Source organism: Salmo trutta, chromosome 28, assembly GCF_901001165.1.
Source record: "Salmo trutta chromosome 28, fSalTru1.1, whole genome shotgun sequence".
NCBI lineage: Eukaryota > Metazoa > Chordata > Actinopteri > Salmoniformes > Salmonidae > Salmo > Salmo trutta.
The window spans coordinates 10814980-10832145 of NC_042984.1; the positions used below are offsets into that span (position 1 = coordinate 10814980).

Genomic DNA, 17166 nt, shown 5'->3' on the forward strand with positions numbered 1-17166 from the left:
ATATTAACAGTTAGGAATATCACCCAAACTACTGGTACCTGTTCAATAGGAATTTCCTGAGTTTACACATGATCAAAGTAAAATATGTCTATTCAAACCTATAACCTTTCAAAAATCTCCTCCTTCAACCTTTTATCTGTGTCCTGGACTATATGAACTATATGAACTATATGGACTACATGAACCTCATAGTTCAGGTTTAGGGTTAGGATGATGATCCCTGGCATGGGCACTGGGCAGCGAGAGGTCAGGGTGAGAGAAGGGTTAAGTATTTTTGTTGTGTTGATCTCTTGTGTTGTACGGTGAACCCTCCTAGCCCCTTCCCCGGGGGCCCGTGGCCCTGGGCTGTTATAAATAGTCCCGTGGGCTCCCCCTGCTCTGACAGAGAGGCTGAATGTCTGCAGGACATCCTTTTCTCTACTAACCACCAGCAGGGTTGGCATACCAACACTCCGCTCCACACAGACAGGACCAGCAGGGTTGGCATATAGACGCACAGAGACCCACACTCCGCTCCACACAGACAGGACCAGCAGGGTTGGCATATAGACGCACAGAGACCCATGCTCCGCTCTACACAGACAGGACCAGCAGGGTTGGCATATAGACGCACAGAGACCCATGCTCCGCTCTACACAGACAGGACCAGCAGGGTTGGCATATAGACGCACAGAGACCCATGCTCCGCTCTACACAGACAGGACCAGCAGGGTTGGCATATAGACGCACAGAGACCCATGCTCCGCTCTACACAGACAGGACCAGCAGGGTTGGCATATAGACGCACAGAGACCCATGCTCCGCTCTACACAGACAGGACGCGGTTTTCTATGACTGGACTGAAAACAGCTTACAGAAAGCGACATTGCAGATCATTGGAAGTCAGTAAAGTTAGTGACTCGTAGAGAGTTGCATGTGGAACTGTTGTTTACATGCGGAAGCATCTTTAGGTTTAGAGGCCCATTTTGCTTTGAAGTTTGCTCTCTTGTTTTTTTATCCTACCTTGAAGGCATCACTGAGATAGTGATTATTGATACGCTGAGCAGAGCTAGCTCACTCTAAAGGAGAATATACATTTGGGGTAGCCATTTGGGCTAGCCTCTTGACTTTTTGGCCACCATGTGGGAGTTCCGTTCCATGTCGTTCTGGCGGGCGGTGTTCGCTGAGTTCTATGGCACCATGTTCTTTGTGTTCTTCGGTCTGGGGGCGGCTATGCGCTGGACCACCGGGTCCCACAACGTTCTCCACGTGGCTTTCTGCTTCGGCCTGGCCGCTGCCACCCTCATCCAGTCCATCGGTCACATCAGTGGTGGACACATCAACCCGGCTGTCACCTTTGCCTACTTGATTGGCTCCCAGATGTCCCTGTTCCGCGCTGTCTTCTACATCGTGGCCCAGTGTCTGGGGGCGCTGGCTGGGGCCGCTGTGCTCTACGGGGTCACCCCCAACAACATGAGGGGCAACCTGGCACTCAACATGGTAAGATTAGCCAGAGAGAAAGAGACGAAGGGAGAGGTTTTACTCCGCCCAAAATGTATCCACGAAAATATGCCCACGAAGTGAGGTAAATGAGAGTGTCGAATTTGGTCAACACAAAAATGCATTGCTAATTTGCTAGGTGACAGTGGTAATGGTTAGGTTGTTACGAATGCACTGATATATAACTGGACGCACGAGGCATTTCGGCAACTTTTTAAAAAATGACTATATCAGAGTTGTCATAGAGACAGATAGAGGGCTTTTCCATTAAGGGATTCCACCATTTTAAAGTAGTCAACTGGGTGGGGATTTCTATGAGTTGGGAGCAATCAGTCAAAGAAGAAGAAAATGGAGATGAGCCCATGCTGACGCTATGATGGCACAGATACAAAGATGAGTCCTCTATCTCTATGGCCTGTTGTTCACACGCGTATCTGCTCTCTCATTGGCTAGAATTGGCCCACCTTATCTCGCCTCCTCCCACCTGCCTTCCATCTTTGAGGACAGTATTTCGATTGTTAGAGTTGACTATCTTGTCAATATAATAGACAATCTTTGGACTACTTGACCAATGACAGGTGAATTCAGTCAATTCAGTTGAATTGAAATGGAATTGATCACAACCCTGATAGGAAAGTATTTATCACACATTTCAGAGTTATATTTTCATCTGCCATTTGAATGAATGAAATGAACTTGACAAGGGATAAAGAACATCTGTGTCTGTAACCACAATTAGGTGGTCTATTAGAATCTCCAATTCAGTCTTTCTAACACTGTGAGTATCAGACAATTTAGCAACTCAGTTTAAAGTTCCTAATAGAAGACCTGCTGCAGATGTGTTGGCTATACAGCAGTTGAATCTGTACAACAGTCTTTAATAAAACATGGCCAGTGTTGTGGATACATTTTGTATTTTCTTTGACAATGTTAAACGTTATGAATAGGTAATAATACAAAAACACTACTCTTTAGAATGCATGGACAATGTAAGATTAGCTAATTATCTTTTCTCAGTGAGCCATGTTGATGTGTTTAACGTTCAACCTGTTGATTGATTGATTGGTTGATTGATTTATTGATTTATTGGTTGATTGATTGGTTGATTGATTGATTGATTGGTTGATTGATTGATTGATTGATTGATTGATTGATTGATTGATTGATTGACTGACTGACTGCTGAAGTTTTCATATCGGCCAGTGGAGCCGATATGACTTCAAAAAGTGAACTGGATCCATTCACTAAGCTGTGTTCTATCTCTTCCTCTTTCTCCAGCTGCAGCCAGGTATCAGCCTGGGCATGGCCACCACCATGGAGGTGTTCCTTACCCTGCAGCTGGTTGTCTGCATCTTCGCTGTGACCGACGAGAGGCGTAACGGACGCCTGGGTTCTGCCGCCCTGGCCATCGGCTTCTCTGTCCTCATAGGACATCTGTTGGGGGTAAGACATAATACAAAATATATCAAATATATATTTAAAGACCATGGAATATATAGGGAATTGTATTGGGATGAAAATGGTCTTAGGGTCAGCTGGGATGAAGATGGGGTAAGAGACATAGTCTTGGAGCGAGAGGCCATTATGACTCAACAATATGATCACAATAGAATATACAATAGACAAAAGCTGGGAATTTAGGATTCGGTCAATTTAAATGATGAATGATTAGAAGATGATTTCAGAAGCAATAAAACCTGATTAATCCATCCCTGTGACTACAAGAGAGAAGGGGTGTGTAATCCATTGTTTTGATGGGGTTGGTCAGGACACTACAGAGAGCAATAAGAGTGCATTAGAAAGCACCATTGTATGATGCAGGGAGGTTTTTGACCACTGCATACTCTACACACTGCTACTTAAACATAACCCTGGTCCACTGTCATTCTTGTAGATGTACTATACTGGTACTGGAATGAACCCTGCCAGGTCCTTCGCCCCCGCTGTGCTGGTCAGAAAATTTGTCAACCACTGGGTAAGACCCTTGGTTCACACCTTATAAAGCCACAACATTTACAGCAAATTAAAGATTTTACACCAATTTACAGCAATTTAAGACAAGTTACAATGTGTTGTTTGGAGTTTAGAATTGTGTAATGTGACATATAGCTAGATGAACTCATCAACACATCCCCCCTCTCTCTCCCCCTTTCTCCCCCTTTCTCTCTCTCTCTCCCTCCCCCTCTCTCTCTCCCTCTCCCTCTCCCTCCCTATGTCTCTATCTCTCACTCTCTCTCTGTGTTTGTCTTCCCCTCTCTCTCTCCCGCCCTCCCTATCTCTCTCTCTCTCTGTGTCACTGTCTTTCTCTCTCTCTCTCTCTCTCTCTCTCTCTCTCTCTCTCTCTCTCTCTCTCTCTCTCTCTCTCTCTCTCTCTCTCTCTGTCTTCCTCTCTTTGTTCTGGTCCTGTGGCAGGTGTACTGGGTGGGTCCGATGATTGGCGGTGCTATGGGAGCTATTATCTATGATTTCATGCTGTTCCCCCGCATGCGCAGCCTCTCTGAGAGGATGGCCATCCTGAAGGGTACCAGGCCCCCAGAGGCTGAGAGCCAGCAAGACGCCAGAGGAGAGCCCATCGAGCTCAAGACTCAGGCCCTATAAGCCTGGTGAAGAAGGTTGGCTTTCTGAACCCCACATTCCCCTATTCCGTACCCAAACCTCCTCCAAACCTTCAACCCTACCCAACACATACACACACATTACTCTTCCTCTCTAACCCACACACCCACATAGTACACACAGACCACCACGACAACTCCACCCTCCTCATCCTTACTCTGCTGATCTCACCCTCCTCATCCTTACTCTGCTGATCCAGAAACAGTACATGCTGAATTACTGGGAAGCCAAAGCCCTAACCCTCCTCCGACCTGTGAACTATGACCCCCTCCCCCCCTTGGACTGCAGAACAAAGATGGAGGGTAAGAAGAGGACTTAGTTGCCACTGAAGAAAGCACCCTGCTGCGGCCTGTTGTGTAGGGAGTGGGTCACTCCTGGCTGACCAGGTGGCTGTAACTGCTCAGGACAGGGGCATCTCTCTCTCTTCTTTTCTCTCTATATTTTGTAGTCTGCTAGGAGTGAAGCTACAGTAGAGCAGTGAACTTCATGCTTTATCCATTTTTTATGAAATTTCTGGTACCTAATGTGTATGTTATTATTATGCCCTTGAAGAATTTATGAGGATTTTTTTCAACTCTAGTTATATTTTCAAGTCATGCATTGTGTTGTTTGTGCGTGTTTTAGAAGACCATTGTTATTTTTATTTTATTTTTTTCATTAACAATTCCTTTGTTCATCATCATGCTGTTTTACAGTATGTAGTTTACCTTTATTTAACTAGGCAAGTCAGTTTTAAGAACAAATTATTTACAATGACAGCCTACCAGGGAACAGTGGGTTAACTGCCTTGTTCAGTGACAGAACAACAGATTTTTACCTTGTTAGACTGCAGCCTATTCTAAGGGAAAGAAGCATCTTTTGTCCCCCTCTTCCTTCAATGAAAGTTCTGATTCATTACTAGCAACATATTTAGAGTGCTCCCCTTTTGTTCAAAAGCCCTTACATTTTTGCCGTCTTTTTAAAAATGGTTCTGTCTAATTGTAGACTGTCTCTTCTAGGGGAGCACAAACAGTCAGATTTATATGAAAATAAACACCCAACACATAAATAAATAAAAACTCAATCTCCATTCCTATTTAAACACAATCTTGAAATTGTATATTATTTTTAATTTAGTATTACAAAATTCCACTTCTTTGACCTGATGTCTCTCGTCAACTTTGACTTTTTACAGCCATGTTAAGTGCCTGAGGACATAAAAGGGTATGTATGCAGTTCAGTACCAGTATTATCTGAGGACATAAAAGGGTTTCTACTGTATGCAGTTCAGTACCAGTATTATCTGTGCCAGACTGTTACGTTTTACTCAGTTTCTGGAATGCTGTTTTTTTTTCATTAAAGATTTTGCTGTTACAGCGGTTTCATGTACAGGCGTGTGATAGCTGGATTGGCTTTTATTTTGTGTCATTTTACTTAATAACAAAAAAATCAAACCCTGACTGGCTTTGTCGTGTGGATCAAGCTCATTTTATTAGTTGATTGTAGTTATTTTTTATACATATCCTTTAAATCTCTCTTCTGCCTAGGCCGGGGAGAGGATCTCGTCTCTCTCTAGGTGGAGAGGATCTCTTCTTTCTCCAGGTGGAGAGGTTCTCGTCTCTCTCCAGGAGGACAGATTCTCATCTCTCTCTAGGGGGAGAGGTTCTCATCTCTCTCCAGGAGGAGAGGTTCTCTTCTCTCTCTAGGAGGAGAGATTCTCGTCTCTCTCCAGGAGGAGAGGTTCTCGTCTCTCTCCAGGAGGAGAGGTTCTCTTCTCTCTCTAGGGGGAGAGGTTCTCTTCTCTCTCTAGGGGGAGAGATTCTCGTCTCTCTCTAGGGGGAGAGATTCTCGTCTCTCTCTAGGAGGAGAGATTCTCGTCTCTCTCCAGGAGGAGAGGTTCTCGTCTCTCTCCAGTAGGAGAGGTTCTCTTCTCTCTCTAGGGGGAGAGGTTCTCTTCTCTCTCTAGGGGGAGAGATTCTCGTCTCTCTCTAGGGGGAGAGATTCTCGTGTCACTCTAGGAGGAGAGGTTCTCTTCTCTCTATAGGGGGAGAGGTTCTCGTCTCTCTCTAGGGGGAGAGGTTCTCTTCTCTCTCTAGGTGGAGAGGTTCTCATCTCTCTCTAGGGGGAGAGGTTCTCTTCTCTCTCTAGGGGGAGAGGTTCTCTTCTCTCTCTAGGTGGAGAGGTTCTCATCTCTCTCTAGGGGGAGAGATTCTCTTCTCTCTCTAGGGGGAGAGATTCTCGTGTCACTCTAGGTGGAGAGGTTCTCTTCTCTCTCTAGGGGGAGAGTTTCTCTTCTCTCTCTAGGTGGAGAGGTTCTCTTCTCTCTCTAGGGGGAGAGATTCTCGTGTCACTCTAGGTGGAGAGGTTCTCTTCTCTCTCTAGGTGGAGAGGTTCTCGTCTCTCTCTAGGGGGAGAGTTTCTCGTCTCTCTCTAGGGGGAGAGGTTCTCGTCTCTCTCTAGGTGGAGAGGTTCTCTTCTCTTTCTAGGGGGAGAGCTTCTCGTCTCTCTCTAGGAGGAGAGGTTCTCTTCTCTCTCTAGGGGGAGAGTTTCTCTTCTCTCTCTAGGGGGAGAGTTTCTCTTCTCTCTCTAGGAGGGGAGATTATCGTCTCTCTCTAGGGGGAGAGGGGTCGGTTTAGGGTCTGTTTTTCCCTCCAAACTCAGGTTCTTGTAGCCTGGTTGCAGATCTGTTTGTGCTATGTTGCCATTAAGTTAGCAAGACAACACAAATAGATCTGAAACCAGGCTATGGTTCTTATACCTGGGGTGTAATAACAGGAGAAAAAGAGAGAAGAGGATCATGTTAACTGAGGCGACTAAATGCTTTAGCCTTGTGTTACTGGGTGAGGATGTGAGGTAAACTAAACATGCACTTGTATGACCCCCCTCCCCCTTGACTCCTTGCCCCCCCTTTCCCCTCCATTCCTGCTTTACCCCCATACCTCCTCCCTCTGTTTACAAGGCGGACATTTTGTGTTCTGATCTAATGATGACAGGACAGTTGATGGGATGGAGGGAGGGGTACTGCATTGTTGAACCAGCTCATTGTGCTATTACACCCCCTTTCCATTTCCACTGCTTGGTAGAGAATTAAACTGAACCAGACATGTAAGCTGATTTTACTTTTACTTTTACATTCATTTTAATTCCGCTTGATTCCCCCAGCGATGGATATAATAGTTTTCCTTCCTTATTTCTGTTAAGGACTTATGATTTTTTTATTTATTTAAATAATGATGCTTGTATTCCATTGAAAAGCTTTGTGATGTACAGTGTACAATTCCATTTTGTTTTTAATTTACCATGATTGTTGAAACTGGATAGATAGACAATATAATTTCAAAGCTATACAATTTCTCCTCTTTGACCATTTATGGGTATGGGGAAAATATGTAATAACAATACGCTTGGATCCTATCAAGAACATATTATATACTTTAATAATCAGAGAATCCTGGATTTATCATTTTTATGTTAAAAACTTCCTAAAATTCAGATTTTTCTGTGTTTGTCTGTTTTCTTCTAGACTGTAGAAAAGAACACTGGAACAGTTTTAGGTTCATTATTACCAATGAGGTGACAGGAGTGCCATTCAGTCACAACATATATTCACTTGGGTTTTACAGATTTTTTCCTTCACAAAACTTGGAGTTATTCTTTTTATTGCACCAATACCAAAGATATTTTCATTAAGATGCTCACACCGGTATTTCTGTTGGAAAACGATGGGCACAGCCACAATAACGACTGGTCTCTCTGGGGTTTTCTCTTCAATTCCACTGGCGTGGTCAGACTGCCTACTTACTGCATGATGACATGGTATCTTGGCTACTGGTTGTCCATCATAATTGGACTGATTTATTGATTTTCAGTACGCAATATTAACGGGCCTGAATTCACGTAGGCTACTTGGCTCCCATTCCTTGCACCTGTATAATATACATTATTTCTTATTCAATTGTAAAATCTAACCCAAATATAAATGTGATATAACTCCATGGACAGGGAAATTACATTTATGTATATAAACAAATTCAAAAAAGATTTGGAATGAATGGTTTGTGCATAATTCTTTGAAAAGGAGAATATTGCCATCTATTACAAACACAACACAAGAGCCTCAATCAGCAGAATCGAGTGTTTACTCATTTGTCTGTGAATGGTGCACACAGTGTTGACATTTAGCATGCTCCTAAACTGAACCAACAATCATTTTGTTTAGAGGAAATGAAAAGTTCAAGTGGGACTGTCAAAAAGGTACATTCTCTGGCAGCACATATTGCTATGTTGGTTCCTAATCTGTATAGATGCTCTCAGTACCCTACTCCTGTGTAATATCCAATGACACCATCAATGGTTATATCTGGGTATGTAGCCATGGTATATAGACCATCAACACCACCTGGTGGTCATAACATGTACTAGCATTCAACAGACTCATTTTCACATGCTGAATTAACAGATGACCTTTGTTCATGTTGCCATGCTCTTTATATGCATTTAATCTGTTTAGGTCAAAGACATTATTCTCACTACATGCCAAGACACTTTTAAACCAGACAACAAATAATCTACTTAGTCGGAGACAGTTTATTAGAAATATGTGGACAAATTCCCACCGCATTTAACAAACTGAAATTTCATCAACCTGGTCTACGAAACAGGTTGGCGAAACCTAGTAGTACATCTGCCTTTCTAGGGAGTTTTTCCTAGGGAGTTTTTCCTAGCCACCGTGCTTCTACACCTGCATTGCTTGCTGTTTGGGGTTTTAGGCTGGGTTTCTGTACAGCACTTTGAGATATCAGCTGATCTAAGAAGGGCTATATAAATACATTTGATTTGATTTAACACTTGCATTTATATTTTGTACTGCGAGTGCAAATTCTATATTGTCATTTAATGACAAGTTATTTTTGTTACGTTGCTGCACCCCTTTGAATATGGAAGAAATAATTTGCTGCTTGTTTCATACAAAATGTGCAATAAATACAGAGTAAACTAACAGGATATATTTTTTAAATGTTCTGTATGTACAATGTTAACTAAAGCAAAAGCATCCTTGCAAAATGTGATTGAAAGGTTTTTCCATTATAACTTACAATTTATGCTATACTGTAAAATAAGTTTAACATACATAATTCATTGATTAATTTCTAATACCTCATTCTTTAAAAACCAATTAACTATTACAGGTAATATTTCCACATGTTAACGCACATTGAGAAAATATTTGTTCCGAGCTAAAACTTGTTTCAATATAGTAACAAAAATAAAACAAAATGTACAGTACGAACAAAAGAGGACATTTTTCATTACAAAAAAAGAAACAACTTTATTGAAAATAGGCAGTTGTTTTAAAACATGTTTTTTCTTCAGTTAGAATTTACAATTATGTTGATATTCAATTCGTAACCTCACTGACGTTATTAAATAAAAAGGTGGAGAGGTGGGGTGTAACTTTCAGACTATCCCATCAGAGCAGGGCCACATTCAGTAGGAAAACATTGTCAAACGTTGCAGATTGAAATACGATGAACCGACACGATTCCTTCATTCTACATGTCAGTGGCACCTTTGTTCTACATGACGTAATTCTATCTGAACGTTCCATAACGCTGTTCCCTGCTGAAGGCACCCCTGGTTGTTAAGTTAAAGCACGGTATAACTGAACCCCACAACACAACATGGAAACAACTGAATTGTCCATGCAGAATTAGAACAGCAAAGCACAGCACTAAGACATTGGCTGGAGTTTGCTCTGCTGTGATGCCATTACGACAGATACAGTCTCTCCTCAGTGAGGTTCCTCTGACGTGTTTGGAAAACTGGTGATATTTCCTCCTTTTTCAAATATGGCTACCAACTCAACTCGTCTCTCTTCAACCGACCTTTGAGGCTTTCATTTCTTGTCGTCATCGGTTACAAGACTTTATATGCACCATTACTCCAGATCTGGCATCTCTGAAAAAATTACAAATATTAAAATGTAAAAAATTAAAAAATAGATTAAAAAGGTAAAAAGCTAATATACCAAGTCTACAACATGGCTCATGTGTGGATGGTATGAGACTTATGAACAACTTTCAAATGAAATGTACCATGAAAATGCTCTAGAACTTGTCTGCTTGCTTTTAACCAAGTGCTAAAATGATATCACAACTTACTTTCATCATCGCTGTCGTGCTGGAAATAAAAACAATATGAGATTCAGTGTCAAAACTGGAAAACTGAACAGAGCAAGAAAGCAAGTAGTTTCTCTTGCAGCCACCGTATATAGCATTTGCCTTGATACATTTGCTGTAAAATGTATTTAGAGTTGACAGAAAATAAACACAGACCTCTTCGAGACCTTCCATACCACCCATGCCCAGATCTGGCATGCCATCTTCTCCTCCCATCGTATTCATCATCTGAAAATAAGCAACAATCATTGTTTGAACATAAAAATATATAGAATTTAACACATTACACACTTTGTGCAACGTGACATGCTTGCCTCTGAGAACTTGTCGAAACTGGACAGATCCTCATCAGAATCATCTTCCCAGTCTTTCCAGTTGTTGAAGTCGACACCCAGCCATTGAAACTGTGGGAAAGAAAACAGACATCCCAAAACGTAAAAATTATTTGAACCAACATTCAAGACCAAAAAAAAAGACTATTCAAAGTGTCTCAGGGTAGGGGTGCTAATCAGTTTGGCCTTTTAGGAATAAGATACATGGGCGGGAGGCCCAGAAATACAGGGCAGAAAAAGTAAGGTAGAATACATAGTATTGCACATTGAAACAGTTCCTACTTTTGCCTTGTCTTTTGTTAACCGTGGCCATGCTCTTCCTGCCTCTGCTTTCTTTAGACAACACAACACTGATCTGTCTGTACGTTTGTGCTTGGATGCCTGTAACGAGAGGAAGAGAGATAATCGGTATATTACAAGTGATTTTGTATGAGGGATCTTTGTCAGCATATTTAACATCCAGGTCATTGCAGCGGTTTTTCTGGGTCATTGCAGATAGTGATTCTGCAGCTAAATGAAAAACATACTTACATTGGGATCAATTGAGTCGAAAAGGTCCAATTCATTATGGTGTTTGATGGTTTCAATCCCACCAACACAACTGAAAAGACAAAGTAAAATAGATGGTTTTGTTCATTCAGACAGTAAGGGCCAATAAGATTGATCTTATTCCTGGGCTAAAAGGAAGATGAAGATGGTTTTTAGTCCAGGATTAGGTTTAAATCTGTGTCCAGGAAACTGCCCCCCAAAAGTGTCTCTGCAGCAGGCCTAATTTATAAACAGCTCACAATTTAGCCTTAAATCAGTCTCACTTAAACTGCAGTGTGTCCCGGGGTGAACGTGAAGCAGCTTACCGGAAATCAAGTTTTGATTTTTCAAACTTCACTTGTAGATCTTTGCTGTCTTCTACCAGGAACTCAATAAAGACAGAGTCCTTTCTGTCATACCACTTCGCTGTTGCTGGCTGCCTATTGGACGATAGAGAAGACTGATTAGTCCGATACAAAGCAGTCATCAATGTCTTCTAGTTTTTGGTTATGAAATCCATCCATACATATTTGGGAAAGTGCACCCCATCATTATAGCCTGGGTACCAGTCTGTTTAGGTAACATTCCACTCTGTGTACTCCATGTCATTATGCCAACTGTTTCGCATGACGGAGTGGCAAGGAGGGTGAATGATAGTTTCCATGACTACCATCATTAGGGAATAGGGGATAAACCTATGAAAGGATCAAATGTGGGAAGAATAGGGGGCTGGTTCCATCTATTCATTTTAGACGCAAAACTGAATAATGTGCCACTTAGAAAGCTGTCTACTCATCTGCTACATGCATGGTGAAACAGAAAAGCGTGCACATTTGCTTTAAGCATTTTTTAGCTAGCTAGAATAATACATTGTTTGGTTCATTCAGACACTATACATGAGGAACATTAACTTATTAGCTGGAGTCTAGCTCCACCCATCAACTGTATTTAATCCAAGGTCATACTTCGTCAGGTGGCTCACTGTCACTGGTTTCAAGGGATAAGGCTTCCTTGAATTCACTGGTTTGATGGCCAAGCCTAATAGGTATTATTGGCTAAACAGCTCTGACACCCTGCCATATATTCATTCATGAGCTTGCTAGCAGGCCACATGGATTGTCATGAAACTCCAACTAGCAAGCTAGTAGCTAAGAGAGAAACTTTGCAACGAAGTGTCTCGCTAATAGCAGTTTATATGGCTCTAGCTAAAACTAGCTAGTCCATGTGAACAAAGGAATAACTTGAATAACTAGCTAGCTATGAAACCAAGGCTCAGTCTTGTATTATTATTAAAATATCACCATGGCTCGTGATGATATGGACGAGTACCATTGCGCGAGTGTAAAGCCGACATTTCGACTAGTGTAAACTGACAAGCGCACCATTCATTCCCACTAATCGTCCCCATGCATGAAGGAGCATAGAGCAGGCCTAGCTAGTTAGTTAGCTAGCTAGTTAGTTAGCTAGATACATTTGGCACCCGCTAGCAAGCTATAACATTAACGTTGCATTTGTGTCCCATGGACAATATGGAAACTATCATTGCAGCGTTGCTATACGCGTATAAAGGTTTGGGAATGCCAGACACAACCAGCCCTGCTTAAACGCCGATTAAGCTTGAAGCTAGCTAGCAAGCTACCTCGCATTTGCAAGAATATGCATCCCATGCATTGCACGCTAACGTTGTCGCCCTCCTACCCTCCGTTCCACACGTACATCTCTTGCTATCTATTTCTTCCCACTCCAGACCGCAGTATTAGCCACGATGTGTTGTTGGATATTCTCTTCTGTAGCGAAAAACGACGGGGCAAAATGTAAATATCAATCCTAGCCCAGCAACTGCTTTTCCTCGTTGTTGTTGTTGTGCGCAATGACGCATCTAGAATCTAAGTCACCGTGGCCTCGCTCGCGCTGTCCGAAAGAAGTTTCTGGATCTTTCGCTCGTGCAGGGACCAGTCTCTTGCACGCGCTTTACCTGACGCAAGCTACGCTGTTACCGTGGCAACACACACACATACACACACATACACACACACACACACACACACACACACACACACACAGAGAGAAAGAGTTGATCTGTATAATAACAATTAAAAAGAGTTGATCTGTATCACATAATGTCAACTATTTCAGAGTGCAGGGAGTACACTGAGCTGGTAAAACTATTTCTGGAAAATTCATTCTGATAAATAATTCTAAATAAATGTAATTACAACTAAAATCCCATGAAAAACGATAGAATGACAAACCAAATAAGTATGTATAGCAGCCTAGAGGTACAGTAACTTCAGAAAGTATTCATACCCCTTGACTTATTCCACACGTTGTTGTGTTACAGCCTGAATTCAAAATTGATTAAATAAAATAAAAAAGCTCACCCATCTACACACAATACCCCATAATGACAAATCTATTGAAAATGAAATACAGAAATGTCTCATTTACATAGGTATTCACGACCCCTGAGTCAAAACTTTGTAGAGGCACCTTTGGCAGCTATTACAGTTGTGAGTCTTTCTGGGTAAGTCTTTACGAGTTTTACGCACCTGGAACGTTTGCCCATTATTCTTTTTTAAATTCTTCAAACTCTGTTAACATGGTTGTTGATCATTGCTAGACAACCATTTTCAGATCTTGCCATAGATGTTTAAGTAGATTTCAGTCAAAACTGTAAGTCGGCCACTCAGGAATATTCACTGTCTTCTTGGTAAGCAACTCCTGTGTAGATTTGGCCTTGTGTTTTAGGTTATTGTCCTGTTGAAAAGTGAATTCATCTCCCAGTGTCTGGTGGAGAGCAGACTGAATCAGGTTTTCCTCTAGGAAACTCCCTAGTCCTTAACGATTACAAGCAACCCATAAGACTATGCTTGAAAATATGGAAAGTGGTACTCAGTAATGTGTTGTATTAAATTTGCCCCATACATTATTTTTATTCAGGACAAACAGTTAATTGCTTTGCCACATTTTTTGCAGTAATGCCTTGATGCAAACAGGATGTATGTTTTGGAATATGTTTTATTCTGTACATGCTTCCTTCTTTTCACTCTGTCAATTTGGTTAATATTGTGGAGTAACTCCAATATTGTTGATCCATCTTCAGTTTTCTCCTATCACAGCCATTAAACTCTGTAACTGTTTTAAAGTCACCATTGGCCTCTTGGTGAAATCCCTGAGGGGTTTCCTTCCTCTCTGGCAACTGTTAGGAAGGACACCTGTATCTTTGTAGTGTACTAATACACCATCCAAAGTTGAATTAATAACTTCACCATGCTCAAATGGATATTCAATATCTGCTTTTTTTTTTTTTTTTTTACCCATCTACCAATAGGTGCCTTTCTTTGTGAGGTATTGGAAAACCTCCCTGTTTTTTGTGGTTGAATCTGTGTTAGAAATTCACTTCTCGACTGAGGAACCTTACATATAGTCGGGCTCACGGGTGGCGCAGCGGTCTAAGGCACAGCATCTTAGGGTAAGAGGCAGTGTGTCTGCCTTGATGTTCCCAAAACTCCACGGACCCCCCCTTGAGCAGTGGAACCTAGAACGATATGTGACCAGTTGGTTAAGGCGACACCGTTCTGCCGATTAACCCAAACCAGAGTGGCAATTAATGAATATGCACCTGTGGAACGGTCGTTAAGACACTAACAGCTTACAGACAGTAGGCAATTAAGGTCACAGTTATGAAAACTTAGGACACTAAAGAGGCCTTTCTACTGTCTCTGAAAAACACCAAAAGAAAGATGCCCAGGGTCCCTGCTCATCAGCGTGAGCATGCCTTAGACATGCTGCAAGGAAACATGAGGACTGCAGATGTGGCCAGGGCAATAAATTGCAATGTCCGTATTGTGAGACGCCTAAGACAGAGCTACAGGGAGACAGGACGGACAGCTGATCATCCTCGCAGTGGCAGACCACGTGTAACAACACCTGTACAGGATTGGTACATCCGAACATCACACCTGCGGGACAGGTACAGGATGGCAACAACAACTGCCCGAGTTACACCAGGAACGCACAATCCCTCCGTCAGTGCTCAGACTGTCCACAATAGGCTGAGAGAAGCTGGACTGAGGGCTTGTAGGCCTGTTGTAAGGCAGGTCCTCACCAGACATCACCGGCAACAACGTCGCCTATGGGCAAAAACCCACCGTCGCTGGACCAGACAGGACTGGCAAAAAGTGCTCTTCACTGACGAGTCGTGGTTTTGTCTCACCAGGAGTGATGGTCGGATTCGCGTTTAACGTCGAAGGAATGAGCGTTACACCGAGGCCTGTACTCTGGAGCGGGATCGATTTGGAGGTGGAGGGTCCGTCATGGTCTGGGGCGGTGTGTCACAGCATCATCAGACTGAGCTTGTCATTGCAGGAAATCTCACGCTGTGCATTACAGGGAAGACATCCTCCTCCCTCATGTGGTACCCTTCCTGCAGGCTCATCCTGAAATGATCCTTTAGCATGACAATGCCACTAGCCATAGTGCTCGTTCTGTGCGTGATTTCCTGCAAGACAGGAACGTCAGTGTTCTGCCATGGCCAGCGAAGAGCCCGGATCTCAATCTCATTGGGCACGTCTGGGACCTGTTGGATTGGAGGGTGAGGGCTAGGGCCATTCCCCCCAGACATGTCCAGGAACTTGCAGGTGCCTTGGTGAAAGAGTGGGGTAACAACTCACAGCAAGAACTGGCAAATCTGGTGCAGTCCATGAGGAGGAGATGCACTGCAGTACTTAATGCAGCTGGTGGCCACACCAGATATTGACTGTTACTTTTGATTTTGACCCCCCCCCCCCTTTGTTCAGGGACACATTATTCCATTTCAGTTAGTCACATGTCTGTGGAACTTGTTCAGTTTATGTCTCAGTTGTTGAATCTTACTTTAATACAAATATTTACACGTTAAGTTTGCTGAAAATAAACGCAGTTGACAGTGAGAGGACGTTTCTTTTTTTGCTGAGTTTATATGCAAATAAATCTGAATTGATAGTTCACCTCTCGGTTTTATTTTATTCTGTAATAGGGTTTATTGTAACCATGTGTTCAAGCTAATCAAATGGAAGTTGAATAATACAGCGTAGTGTAAGCTACAATGAAATGCCTACTCGCAACTAAAGCTCTCCTCGTGCAATGATAAACTGGTTCAACAATTTTTAACATCATTGCACGACACTGGCGCCGTCCTTTCAGCACCAGGAAGTGCGCGCCAATCGCTTAAAACACTTGAATATCTGTTGCCTACGCATGATAGTCCTACTCATCACTTCTTAAGTGTAAATAGCAAATTCTCACAATGGTGCTCGTTTAGTAAAGTTACACCAAAGCTGAATCAATGTCATGCAAGATCACCTAACTAATCATTTTCATTTTACATAAACACAACAGCATAGCACAGTAGGCCTATAACTTTACTATTACACAAAAAACACCTAATTTATGAGATTTTAGGATGGTTAGTTGAAGCTGAATTGTAGCTTCTTTTTTCCCCTTCTTCTCATGCACCATAGCTGGATATGTACTTTAATTGAAACAAAATACAAGGCTAATAGTTTAACGCCATCTGCTGTAATTCACTCACAGAACAGTAATTCAAGGACATCTGAATTCATATTCCCATGAAACTCCCGAGAGGCGCAGCCGTCTAAGGCACCGCATCTCAGTGCTAGAGGCGTCACTACAGACCCTGGTTCGATTCCGGGCTGTATCACAACCGGCCCGTGATTGTGAGTCCCATAGGGCAGCGCACAATTGGCCCAGCGTTGTCCGAGTTAGGTGAGGGTTTGGCCGGGGTAGGCAGTCATTGTAAATAAGAATTTGTTCTTAACTCACTTGCCTAGATACATAAATAACATAATTACTAGATCAGTCAAATAATTGGCATGCAGAGGCAATTTGGACGTTTCACTGGTATAACAAATAATGATCATTCAAGATTGACAGTGATGATGGCCTATTTTGTAATTAAGTATGTCTAACTTTGTGATTGAAGGTATTAAAAATATAACATTGAGAAAATGTGTGTGGGTATAGTGGCAGACGGAGGGTCCATTTTAAATTCA

At 42.3% G+C, this 17166-nt stretch overlaps 2 protein-coding genes across 4 annotated transcripts; one reads left to right on the forward strand and one right to left on the reverse strand.

Moving 5' to 3' along the window:
- Positions 1-351: 351 nt before the first annotated feature.
- On the forward strand, positions 352-4846 carry mipa (major intrinsic protein of lens fiber a). The gene is made up of 4 exons (XM_029718582.1): positions 352-1479; positions 2758-2922; positions 3374-3454; positions 3892-4846. The coding sequence occupies exons 1-4, from the start codon at positions 1120-1122 to the stop codon at positions 4075-4077; spliced, it is 792 nt and encodes a 263-aa protein (XP_029574442.1). The 5' UTR covers positions 352-1119; the 3' UTR covers positions 4078-4846.
- A 4517-nt stretch (positions 4847-9363) lies between these two features.
- On the reverse strand, positions 9364-13041 carry ptges3a (prostaglandin E synthase 3a (cytosolic)). 3 transcript variants are annotated; one of them, XM_029718583.1, is made up of 8 exons: positions 12753-13041; positions 11440-11553; positions 11117-11186; positions 10868-10966; positions 10568-10657; positions 10410-10481; positions 10236-10254; positions 9364-10032 (listed from the first exon to the last, which is right to left on the reverse strand). In XM_029718583.1, exons 1-8 carry the CDS (start codon positions 12782-12784, stop codon positions 10013-10015), a joined length of 516 nt encoding a protein of 171 aa, XP_029574443.1. In that variant the 5' UTR covers positions 12785-13041; the 3' UTR covers positions 9364-10012. The 3 variants fall into 3 exon arrangements, with proteins under 3 accessions (XP_029574443.1, XP_029574444.1, XP_029574445.1); XM_029718584.1 differs by having other exon boundaries at positions 12812-13040; XM_029718585.1 differs by having other exon boundaries at positions 12830-13038.
- Between the last annotated feature and the right edge of the window lie 4125 nt (positions 13042-17166).